General features: G+C 65.3%; 2 protein-coding genes across 2 annotated transcripts in view; both read right to left on the bottom strand.

Moving 5' to 3' along the window:
* LOC115290400 (collagen alpha-1(I) chain) overlaps positions 1-6711 on the bottom strand; it is a 9314-nt gene extending 2603 nt beyond the window's left edge. The window contains exons 1-2 of the mRNA XM_029938387.1: positions 5751-6711; positions 345-2022 (exon numbers count right to left, since the gene is read on the bottom strand). Coding sequence (XP_029794247.1) covers positions 345-2022; positions 5751-5758 — 1686 coding nt within the window. The 5' untranslated portion in view covers positions 5759-6711. The remainder of the gene's footprint in view (positions 1-344; positions 2023-5750) is intronic.
* Positions 6712-9324: 2613 nt separating this feature from the next.
* ADPRHL1 (ADP-ribosylhydrolase like 1) overlaps positions 9325-11728 on the bottom strand; it is a 22391-nt gene continuing 19987 nt past the window's right edge. The window contains exons 6-7 of the mRNA XM_029936413.1: positions 10664-10796; positions 9325-9985 (exon numbers count right to left, since the gene is read on the bottom strand). Of these exons, the coding sequence (XP_029792273.1) occupies positions 9828-9985; positions 10664-10796 (291 nt within the window). The 3' untranslated portion in view covers positions 9325-9827. The remainder of the gene's footprint in view (positions 9986-10663; positions 10797-11728) is intronic.

Here is an 11728-nt window from a genome sequence, read left to right as displayed (position 1 = left end):
CCCCCGCCGACTGCCCCAACCCCGCCCACGTCCCCAAACCCGCCCCCTCTCACGGCCCCAATCCCAACCTCTCCCACTGCCCCGCCCCCAACCCCTCCCACACCAACAACTCCGCCCAAGCCCACGTCCCCAAACCCGCCCACAATTACGCCCCGGGCCCCACCGCCTGCGCCCACACTCCCGCTCGCGCCCCCAACCCCTACTCCGCTCGTGTCCCCAACCCCGCCCACGTTTCCAATCCCGCCCACGTCTCCAACCCTCCCCACATTACACCCCATGCCCATACCCCAGCCCCCACTTCTACCCGCAGTCCCTCCCCCTCCCACACCCCCGTTCCCGCTCACGTCTCCGCGCACACCCCCACTCCCGCCCACATCTCCGCCTCTGCCCTCGCCCCCACTCTCGGCCCCTCCCCAAGCCACACCGGCGCCCTCACCTCCGCCCCCTCCCCCACTGGAATCCGCATCCCCGCCGCTCGGAACACTAGAACCTCTGCCTCCACCACCAGTTGCCTTCGGCAGCGCGGCAGGAGGCGGCATTTCGTGCACGAGGGGCCGCCTGACACTTATCTGGGGGGGCTCCGCGGCCGGCTGTGCGCGCCGCTGGGCCCGGACCGCGGGCACCGCAAGCGGCGGGACGCGCCCCGCTACCTTCTGTTCCGGGAAAGTCTCCTGCACGGCGAACAGGGGGTCTCGCTCCGAGCCTGGGGTCGCTACTTCTGTTTCATCCTCAGAACTGCAAACCGTCAGAGCCACCTCGGGGGCCATTCCTGCTCGTGCCACCGGGGCCCCAGGCCCCAGGCCCGCCCTGGCTCCCCCTGGCACCCAGGTGTGCTGTGCAGAGTCTCCTGCGGGGGGCGGGCCCATCCTGTCCTTTCTTGCTGCCCCGGCAGCCCCGGGGCTGGCTGGTTTGGGGGGGATCACCCCGGGGTCACAGCCAGGAAGAGCCTCACCCCTGTGGGAAGCGGGAGCCGGGGCTGCCTCAGAGACAGGCTCAGGCCCCACTCTCAGGAGCCCGGTTTTCAGATTGTCCCCAGAAGCTGTGGCCCCGGACGGTGGCGGCTGTGCGGGGTGTCCACCAGGCTGCCCCCGTCCCGCTGTGTTATTGCCCCTGGACGCCGCATCCTCTGCGCTGGACACCCGCCGGTTGGAGTGGCTGATTTTGGCGCAGTGGGACAGCCAGCTCCTGGGGCTGCAGACGACCGTGGCAATGTGGAAGGCCAGCACGGGCTCAGCGGTGCAGGCCAGGAAGCGGGCGAGGGGTGTTCGGACGCAGGTGCTGGCCATGGTGGCCGTGCAGAGCACGCGGGTCTCGGGCCGGTGCACCCTCCTCCTGCGCTGGCCGGTCTTCCTCTCCTCCGTGCGGAGCGGCAGCACGCTGGCCTCGGAGCAGAGACAGCCGCTCTGCTCAAACTTCTCCCGAAGCCTGGACAGGACGGAGCCCCTCTTCCGGGGCAGCTTGGGCGGGGGCTCCCTGGCAGCCTCTGGCTTCTCGCACACGTTCTTCTCCTCTGCCGCCAAGAATACCTTCAGAATGTTTTTCACGGTGCCCTTCCCCACGGTGGGGGGGGCCCGCCGGGATTTCTCGCTGCAGAGCTGCTCCCCGTCCTGCGCCGGGCGGCCGGCTCCCTCCCGGGCCTTGTCCAGGAGCTTGTTGATGGTGGCGGTCACCAGACTCCTGCTGGGGCCCTGCTTGTCCTTGAAGATCAGCCTCCCCACCTCCCGGGTCTTCTTGAGGCGGGGCTCTCGGCCGGTGCCCATGAACTTGGCCTGCAGCAGCTGGAAGCACGTGGGTCTCTGGTGCGGGTCCTGAGTCTTTGGAGAGCGGCTGGCCCTGTTCTGCCTGCCCTCTGTCCCCGTGGGAGGAGGCCCCGGGGGCCTGTCCTCGAGGTCACTGACGTAGAGCAGCAGACTGCTGAGGATGGCCCGGGTGGCCGGGTCACACGTCGCACTGCCGACCTTCTTCCTCAGGGCTTGGACGTCAACGGGCTTCTTACCGCCACACACCTGGCCACGCTTGGAGCTGTAGGAAGAAAAAAATCAATCATCACAGATTTTATCATCGTTTTTTCCCAAGGTATCTCCATTGAGCATTTCCTACAGAACAATAGTATTTCAAATACCCCAAGAAGTCCAGGAGGACGGACCGAGGAGACTGGGAGATGTGAGGGATGCCCGTTGACTCTTGGGTCAGTGTCCCTGGCCTACTCCTAACCCGCTGTCCTTCCAAAGGCTTTGGGAAGCTGGTGTTAAGCAGCACAGCGGAAGCACTTTGGAAAACGAATGTGCCTGTGCAAAGTATTTGAATTTTTAAATAATGGAGATATTATTCTTGCATAAATAGGAAAAAAGCGCAGAGAATTTATATTTTCTGTGGGGTTCTTGTGTATCTAACTTTAATTATGGGAAATGAAGTTAACAACACTCCTATATCCAGCTTTCTCCCAGTGTTGGGTCCCCCAGAGCAATCTGTGAGACCACAGGCTCTGGGCTGGGATGAGGGGTCCCTGGAGCCAGGGGAAGTGGCCTTTGCTGCAGAGTGGGGGTGGGGAGGGGGGCTGGGAGGGTGGAGAGGACTGGGGCAACCCATTGAGCCCCCCGAAAAATCCTGAGGCTGAGGGCCCTGAGCCCCTGTCCCCTGCAGGCCTATCCCCAGGAGATGCTTACACCCCAGCCACAGTCCCTGCAACCTTAACCTGGCCACTGACAAGTCTGGGGTGTCTGGTCCCTGATGGGGCTTCCCACTCCTGAGCAGCCTGGCACTGGAGGTCCCTTCCCCCCACTGCGGGCACAGCCACTCCAACATTTCCAAGTGGCTCTTTTGGGAAGACGCCCCCAGAATACAGCCCAGCCATTGCACCTTCTAACTGTTGCTTCCAAGGAGCCCTTCAGGATACAAAGCAGGGGCCGTGGGAACATTGCTGTTGATGACACTGAAGAAACGTTCTAAATATGCACCCCTACCCCCTGGGCTGCTCAAATTCCGGCACATCCACGGTGCCACCAGAAACACGGGCTGTGGAGCCGTGCGCGGACTGGGGCCACCCGTGTTGTCCGACCGAGACCGGATCGCAGCAGCGCCCACAGGTGCAGGTGCTTGTGAACAGGTGTCAGGAGCTCCAGGAGCTGGTGTGCTGGGGGTCGCGCAGCCCGACCCCAGCCTGCACTTGGGGCACCGGGGCCTCTCCAAGAACAAAATCTTGGGGACCTTCCTCCCCAGGCTCCCCAAACCCCCCGTCATCTGGATGCAGTTAGTTCGTGCGGAGTGGCCGCTTTCACTGTTGTCAGAGCCAGAGGATTCGTGTGAGCCCAGAGTCCAGGGCTCCACCGCCATGTCTGACTCAGTCGCTGCCGGGGGCCCGAGAACCTGCGGCTGCCGCTGGTCCAGGGCCCCACCTTGCCGACGCCCGAGACAGCCAGCGCTCCTCCCCAGCCTCAGATGCCTGGGCTTGGACAGCCGTCCTGGTGGGCCAGGCTCCTAAAACCAAACTGAAACCTGAACCCAGTCCCAGGCCAGGGGCGGACAAGCCCCGCTGCAGGGTGACAAGTGCACCAGCGGAAGACCGGTGGCGGCTGCACCGTCCAGCAGCAGGTCCAAGGGGCTCGTGGGGCACGCTGGGAGCGGCCACCCCCAGGAAGGCTATGTGCTCACCACCGGCGGTGGCCCGGATCGTCCCCACCCTGGCCCCCCGGGGACTAGGGGATGCAGAGGAACAGGCTGGCGCAGTGTTGCAGGGCCATGTTTGGCACCTTCTGCTCGGCCTGGGAAGGCCGGCGTCCTCCCACCGTGCCCCTGCCTCCGGCGGCATCTCTCCCTCCGGCGGCGTCTCTCCCTCCACCCTCTGCAGGGCCACCAGACAGCTGCCGAGCTGGGCCGTCAGCGGCCCGCTCGGGGCCCAGTGACCCAGGCCTCCTCCTGAGCCCACGAGCTTCCCCTCCCCACCGGCCGAGGCAGCCGCAGGAGGCCGGGCGCGCGGGGCCGCTCCGAACCGAGCGCTGTGGCCCGTGCCGTGGGCATCGCAGCCTGGCGGGTAGTTCGGTGGGCAGCACCGTTCAGTTCTGCAGAGGCGCAGGCCGCCGGCGTCCCTGGGTCTCTTCTGGGCTGTTCAGCCCGAGGCCCCGCCGCTGCGCTCCCTGGGCCTGCTTCCCTCCGGCAGGTGGCTCCGCGGGCTTCCGGGCGGCTCGCTGTCCCCGCGGTGCAGGGCGAGCGTCCGCATGGTCCTGGCCTGGCTGCGAGCCCGACGCAACAGGGCCCCGGTCAGTGCTGGTGAGCTCTGCTGTGGCGACGGCCGCCGGTGACTGCGCATCCGGCAGTGGGCCTCGAGTGGCTCCGTGGAGGACAGTGGCCGCAGCCCACGCAGAGGCCTCTGGGCCCGGGAGGGGCCTGGTGAGGGTGGAGACAAGGGCCTTCCGGCCATGCCCCCCCTCCGCCCCCCACCTGGCCTTTCCAGTTACATTCATGACTGTGGGCTGAGTCACTCGATGGCTCAAATAGCTCTGGGGACATTCTGACACTGAGCACAGCCCCCTGAGGACCTGTCACGTGGCCTCCTCCGCCCCTCCATGCTCCTGTGCCTCTGGGTGCCAGGACCCCACAGTCCAACAGAAAGAGGGAGAAATGCACTGGCATCAGGTCCCCGCCAACCTCCCGTCTGAACCCCAGGCGGCTCTGAAGCTGGTTCAGAGTGAGGGAAACTGGGTGTGGACTGCGCCCCGTTACTCTGCCATTGGCCCGGGGGCACCGGGGGCACCAGATGGCTCCCCCCAAGATCTGCAGCCCAGGGGCTGCCAAGCGCCCCTCTGTGCTGGGAGGCAGCGTCCCGACACAGCAGGTGGGGCCCCGGTGGAGGGCTTCTGTGGCCCCCGAGTTTGCAAGTTACCAAGCTGACCGTGCAGTTGGGGTGCTGCTTGGCCTCCTGCTGAACTCCAGCCCCCGGTACTCATCACCCCTGGTTTTTATTTGCAGCCCCCGCAGGGTCGCGACCCACTTCCTGCCTCCACAGCCACCTAAGAAAGGTTTTCACTCCAGACATGCAAGATTTGCAGGCTGACACGCAGGGGATTAGCTAGGACCGCATGGTCCTTTCCTAGGCAAGTCTTGCTTTGCCAAGGTGGCCTCGCCTCCAGCCCAGCGCGTTAGGAGGTGTGCAGGGTTTGGGACAACGCCCGTGGCAGTGGACACCGAAGTGTGACTGCACGGGCTCCTCCAAGAGGTGGCTTGTGCGCAGCACCCACCGTGAACACAATGCCCCTCCTCTCCTCCACCTGCTCCCTTGCCTTCTCTGCTCGCCCTCCCTCTACCCCACAGAAACGCTGAGCTCTGCTTGCAGGGCACTTGTTCATGTCACAGCCGAGCTGGGCTCCTGCCCTCCCTGCAGGGACATGCTACCTGGTGCCCAGGCCATGAGCGCCGCCCATCTGGCCCTCTGACCCCACCTCGTACTTTGCTTCAGCTGCACTGGCCATCGATCATTCCCAGCTCATTCCTACCCCAGGGCCTTTGCACAAGACGCCCCCCTGCTTTGCACAGTCTGCTCTCCTGAAGTCACATGTAAGCACGGGACCCACCATGCCCCCGGCACACCTCCTGGGGTCTCCATCACTGTAGCAATCATCACTGCGTGCGACTCTGGCGCAGTTTCCAACACATGCATTTGTTTGGCTCCACATGGGCAGGAAACCCATCTGTTCTGCACTCGCCTGAGGCTTGCAGGGAGGTCTGGCGGGGCCCCATTCTAGGCTCTGGCTCACCCTGCCATGGCTGCAGGGGTGAGGGATGCAGGCCTGTGGGCCTCGAGTGCCCCTGGCAGCAGCCCAGCTCCCTGTTGTGCTCTGGCCCAGCCGTGCACTGGGCCTTCCCGCCCGGGACAGCTGCACTCCTGACGAGCCACTCTGCATCCTTCACGACGCACTTCGGATGCCCTCCTCCGCGGGCGCTTTCCCAGCGGCCTGACTCTGCCGCCCCCACTGGTCCTGGACGCCCCGCTGTCCCTCGAGGGGGACCCGCGGCCCTCCGCATCCCGGAAGTCACTGAATCAGAGTGGCCAGCGGCGCGGACTCCCCAGCAGGACTGGGCACGTGCACTGTGGCGGCAAGGTCCCTCCTCGGGCCGTCGGCGGCCCCTGACCCTGGACTGGCAGCAGGCGCAGCACGCTCTTCCTGGCCCCACACGCCTGGCCTGAAACAGCGTGTGGACCACGGTCCCCGCCCGCTGTGTGAGGACAGTCGTGGGGAGCACAGCAGCAGGCTCCTCAAAGCCAAGCATGTTTCCGTCTTGTCCGCGTTTCCCAGAGGCAGTCTGGGGTCTGGGCCGCTGCCCCCACCTGCGGGTGCCGGCGAACGTCCCCAAGCCCATGCCCGGGCAGGACCGGAACACTTTCTCCAGGGCCAGTGTAAACACCGCAGCTGCACAAACTCTCCCGACAGTTCCGTTGGCACCTCTGGCGACCGAAAGGTCACCTGGAAACACAAGGACACTGGAGGGTCAGCATGAGGGTCAGCCCCCTGGCTGAGACCCTCCACCCACCCCGGCCTCAGAAGGCCAGTAGCGACTGGTCCCTTGGGGCTCCCGGTGGCACCTACCAGGCCCCCACCATCCACTTTATCAGCAGGCACTGGTCTGACCCGGGCTGACCCGCGCCCACTCTGTGCTTGTCAGCGTGTCCTGGGGTGGGGAGGGGATGACCCTCGGGGCCCATGTCCTCTTCTGAGACATGGGGTCTCCTGGTGGGGTTGGGAAGACAGCCTGACAGTCCCCCGCAGCCAGCCGCCCCCCACCCCCTGCAAGTGCATCCTCAGAAAGGAAGGGGAGACCACAAGGCTCCGGGCCCGGGTCCCGCCAGCGGCGCTGCTCCCACACCTCTCTTGTGCAGGGCAGGAGTCTGATCCCCAGAGCGCAGAGCCCCCACGGCGACGAGGTCTGTGAACTGTGTCCCGGGCCCCCTGTTCCTCTGTGACCTGCGCTCACCCTTCGCTGCCCCTCAGAGAGCGAGCCTGGGGCCTGCCCCCTCCTGCCGCCCCTACACACGTGTTCCCCGTGGCTGCGGGGTGGCCGCCTCGCCCAGCAGGCCACTCCCGCTGCCCGGAGCCTGTAGTCCGGCCGACAGAGGTGCTGGGACAGACGCAGGCAGGCAGGCGCCCCGTCCCTCACACCCCCCACCTGACTGCTGGGGGCGTCTGTGCGCTGTCCGCACTGAGAGAGGCACCAGGCCCATGTGGCCCAGTATTAATAGCGATTGGCCCAGTCGGTGTGGCTGGGTGAGCGAGATCTCTGGGTTACTTTGTGGCTTTTTGTGTGTTTTGTGTGTTTTACTGTGCTTGAAAAGGAGCTATCAGAATATTAGAGTGGGGCAGGACGGACACAGGGCCCTGAATGCGCAGCACCTGCAGGCCTGGAGGTCCCCCGGTGACCTTCTCAGAAACAAGGGGCATTTCCAGTTCCCTCCGTGGACACCTGCCTGTTTCGGGTGCCGTCTGGTCCGGGCGCCCGTGGGCGGGGCCGGGGGCAAGCCTGGCTGAAGGGGGGAGGCTGGTGAGCGGCTCACAGGCAGGGGCTGGGCCATCGGGCAGGCCGGCTGTGCAGTGTCCACTCATGAGCGGCTCGGGCTGCCCTGGGCACAGTGGGCCCCAGGCGCTGCGTCTCTGACCTGGGGACCCCACCGGCGTGTGCTGCTGTGGGCGGCCCATGGCCCCTCTGTGTGGACCCTTCTGATCTCGTCTCTCCAGCTGTCAGAGGGGCTCCGGTGCCTGCCACACACACCTGCCTCCACCTGCCTTCCAGATACGAAAACATGGGGACAGTGATTCAAAATCGAGACACAAAAACTCTGCACCAAAGAGGCTGGGGACCGGAATTAATCAAATGAGCCTGAAGCCTGGAAACTTGTGAGCAGAACAGAGGCGCTGCTTCAGCACTGGAGCTCTGGGCAGGAGCAGGCACCTGTCCCTGTGGGCTCCTGTCCCTGTCCCTGTGGGCTCCTGTCCCTTTAGGCACCTGTCCCCGCGGGCACGGGGGCTGTCAGAGCACAAATCCTTCCCTCACAGCGGGAGCTGGCGTCTCGAGTCCCGGGCCTCGGACCCCAGGTGCCACTCTGGCAGGGATGCGATCTATGCCAGGAGGACCCGCACCTGTCTGTGAGTCCGCTGGGGGATGGTAACACCCGAACCTGGAAGGCAGAGTCGCTGAGCTATGGGTGGAGATGGTGTCTCCCCAGGAGGGACGGGGACCCACATTCTGCAGTAGACGTGCTGAGCAGCCCAAAGTCACTTCAGAAGTTCAAACAGCTGAGTTACATGAATTAGGGCTCACAAGCAAGTGAAATATCACCCGCAACTGGGAAGGTCAAAGCCAAAAAACCGAAAGGAAGCAGCAAAAGTGCCGAAAGGAAGGGAGTGTGTGTGTGCAGTGCAGAGGACACCATACAGACCCCTGACTGAATGGCTTCCAGGGGCACGTGAGGGGCCTGGGGCCCGGCGGGCACGGCACTGGCCGGGGCGTCGGGGGTGCATGAGGGGCCTGGAGCCCGGGGGTCACACCACTGGCGGGGGCGTCGGGGGGGCGCCGGGGGGGGCGCCGGGGGCCTCTTGCTCCGCACCCACCACCACACGCCTCGGCGAGTCTCTAATGTCCCAGGTGTGTTTCCGTTACAATAAACACGAAGTCGCAGGCGTGTTCACCTCGCTACTTGTCAGGGTTCTGTCTCGGCCAGTGTTTGCATTTCTCTGCAGCAGGACAGTGAGGTGGGGACAGTCCAGTGCTTCTTGTAAATTTTTATGTTTTATAATCCACCGGTAAGTGACTCACTTCCGGATTCTCAAGGATGGATTCCTCCCAAGGCGCCCTCCTGGGGCCTGGCCGGGGGCCCTGGCCTGGGACAGCGCTCACCTACCTCCGCTGGTCTGCGTCCCCACCCCCAGCCGGGGGCCGCCCTGTGTCTGGCTCTTCCCACCGAAAAGCACGAGCAGCAGCGAAGGTTAGTTGTTATTCGGGAAGGCCTGAGGCCTTCGTGCGGTCCTAAGAAGGGATGGACTGAGCCCTCGGGCTCGGGAGCGGCCCCCCATTTGGAGGCGGCCTTCCACGGAGGCAGCAGCGCCGCCGCCGCGGACCAGCCCAGCCAAGCTGCCAAAGCTCCGTGTTACACATGGAACACCAACTGCTCTTTTATTCACACCAGATGCTCCTGCGGAAGGATCGTGTCCAAGGTTATTTTTAACAAGAGTGAACTCTCTTATCCAAGACTCGCAGACAGAGATGGCCCCCCCCCCCGCCCTCAGCGGTGAGTCTGGGGGTCCTGCCCCCAGGAGCTGGCTCAGACCACACAGAAGATGCGGGTGTCACACCAGAGCCCTTTATTTCCTGGTTTTCTGTCACTTGTTTCAGAAGGGTTTGGTTTTAAAGATCTAGTGTGATTAAAACCGTCGGCCGTGCGGTGACGGGTGAAGCGCCGTGCTCTCTCTCGGCTGCGGCCCGAGGCCGGTGCCCGCGGCCCTGGCCCCAAGGCAGGGGTGGGCCGCGGGACAGCTCAGCTGTCGTGCTTAGTGGTGTGGGCATGAGCGAGCGAGCAGCATTAGTTTTGCACAGAGTGAAACACACCGATTGTCCGAGAGACTTTGTGCCACTGTGCGTGGAGGCTTGCGGGTGGCAGGCCCTGGCGAGGCCCCAGGTCTGGGTTAGGGAAGGACAAACAGGGCATTTCATACGGCAGTTAGGGCTCTGCATCAGGAGGAGAGAGTTAACGTGCGATTATGGCGGACCAGGCGAGCGGCACGGGCAGGAGGGCCGTGCACGCGGACCCCGGGGCTCCCCGCGAAGGGACGCGGCGGAGGGCTTTACTTCTCCTGAGTGGACAGGCGGTAGAGGGCCTCGCCCAGGCGCGCCAGCTCCTCCTGATGCTCCAGGCCCTGGAACAGGCCCGCGGGAACCGCGTCCAGGCCGTGCAGCAGCCCGAACAGGCAGCCGGCGATTGTCCCGGTGGCCCCGCTCTCGCCTGGAACGGAAACAGGTCCTCAGGGCCCCGGGACCTTGTGCTGCCAGGGCCTGCGGGCGCTCCTACAGGGGCCCGTCTCGGAGCCCTCTCTGGGCAGCCCCCTCCCTCCTCACACAGCCGCGGGTGCGTGCGGATGCCCGTGCCTTCCCAGGGCCCGGGCGCTCAGAGACCCGTGTCTGGGGGGCGGTGCTGGCGTCTCTACCACCTCAGCACCAGGGACCACGGGGCTCCGGTGGGCACGGAGACTCTGTGCCCGGCACGGGGGGGACATCTGTCCAGACTCTTATTTCACGCTCCAGGGAGAGAGTGGGGGCCAGGAGGGAGTGACCCCACCGAGCCCTGGGACTGTCCTGGCCACCCCCCCCCACCCCCCCGCCGAGGGCTCGAACCCTGGGGCCACTGACTCAAAGTGTGGCAGGGCTTTTTGGCTACAGCATCCGCGGGAAGTGTGTGGCCCAAACCAGCAGGGCCCTGCGGCCTCGAAGGAAAGGGGCCCGCACCCTGGCTCCCCAGATGCCATTTTCTCTCGAGCTCAGGCTCTCACTGGCACCCGTGCCCAGAGAATGACACGCATCCTGGGGAGTCAGGGGGGCCCCGCACCCCCAGCCCCAGACGCCCTGGGCGGGGGCCTTGGGGCGGGACGGGGTGCTGGTTGCACATCAAAGAAGGCGCCCTCACCTCCGTGACACATGGCCCGCTGGCAGAGCTCCGTCCAGTTGTTCCCAGCTCCCAAGAGAGCGTCGTAGGCAATCATGGGGGCGTCGTGGCCCCGCCGGCCCCCTCGGCCTTCAGAGCTCCATTTCCGGTAAGCCTGGAAGGAAGGGCTGGGGGTCAGGGCGTGCGGCCACAGGAAGCCCTATGCTGGCCTGCACGGAGCCTGCGCTCCCGGGCTGTATCCAGGGCACTCATGTCCGCCTGTGTGCCAGGCACTGCCCCAGTGCTAGGGGTGACAGTGGGCAGGAAAGACCCACTTCTCGGGGCTCCTGCGGATGCAAACTCCACAGATAAGCAAACCTGAGCACGAGTCAGGGTAGTGGAGAAGTCTGTGGCGAGTGTCCGCACCTGGCAGGTGGAGAGCTGGTGCCGAAGCTGTTCAGGCACACGCCACCCTGGTCTGCACAGGGCGGGGGGCGGCTGGGCTGGCTGGCGGTGCAGAACGATGCCCAGGAGGGGCGTCCCGAGCAGAAAGCCCAGAGAGGGGCCTGCGAGGGGGCACTGGCAGGTCACCCCCCTGTACCATAGCAGCAGATTCATGTTGGATTGGGGACAGCAGCACCTCCACGTGAAGGATGGCCCGCCTGGGCCTTCCTGCACCCAGGGGAGGTCAGGGAGGGGCACGGGGGCACGCGGACGGGCTGTGGGAAGCACCTGAGGAGGAGGGGGAACCCCTGCGCTCCCCCTTGCACCTTCCTGACGCCTGGAATGCAGACGTGCTGGCTGGAGCTGGAGCCGCCGGCGTGGGCTCCGAGCTGCGCACTCAGAACGCAGAGTGGCCACGCAGACGTGTGCTCAGCCCCTCACCGCCAGCGACCTCCAGCTCAGCTCTGGGCTCCGGGGACGGAAGGAAGTCAGTCTCTATCAAGGCCAAGCTCAGCGACTCAGCGTCCTCTTGCGCTACCAACCCCGACGGCGGCACCGCCAGCCAGTCCTCCCGGCGTGAGGAGCGGTGCTGGAGCGCACAGCCTTGCTCGCCGGGCACAACCCATGGCCTGGGCCCTAGGAAACGACGAAGGGAAACAGAGT

Source organism: Suricata suricatta, chromosome 4 (assembly GCF_006229205.1).
Source record: "Suricata suricatta isolate VVHF042 chromosome 4, meerkat_22Aug2017_6uvM2_HiC, whole genome shotgun sequence".
NCBI lineage: Eukaryota > Metazoa > Chordata > Mammalia > Carnivora > Herpestidae > Suricata > Suricata suricatta.
The sequence above is the reverse complement of the archived record's forward strand: the minus strand, read 5'-3'. Positions and strand labels throughout refer to the sequence as shown.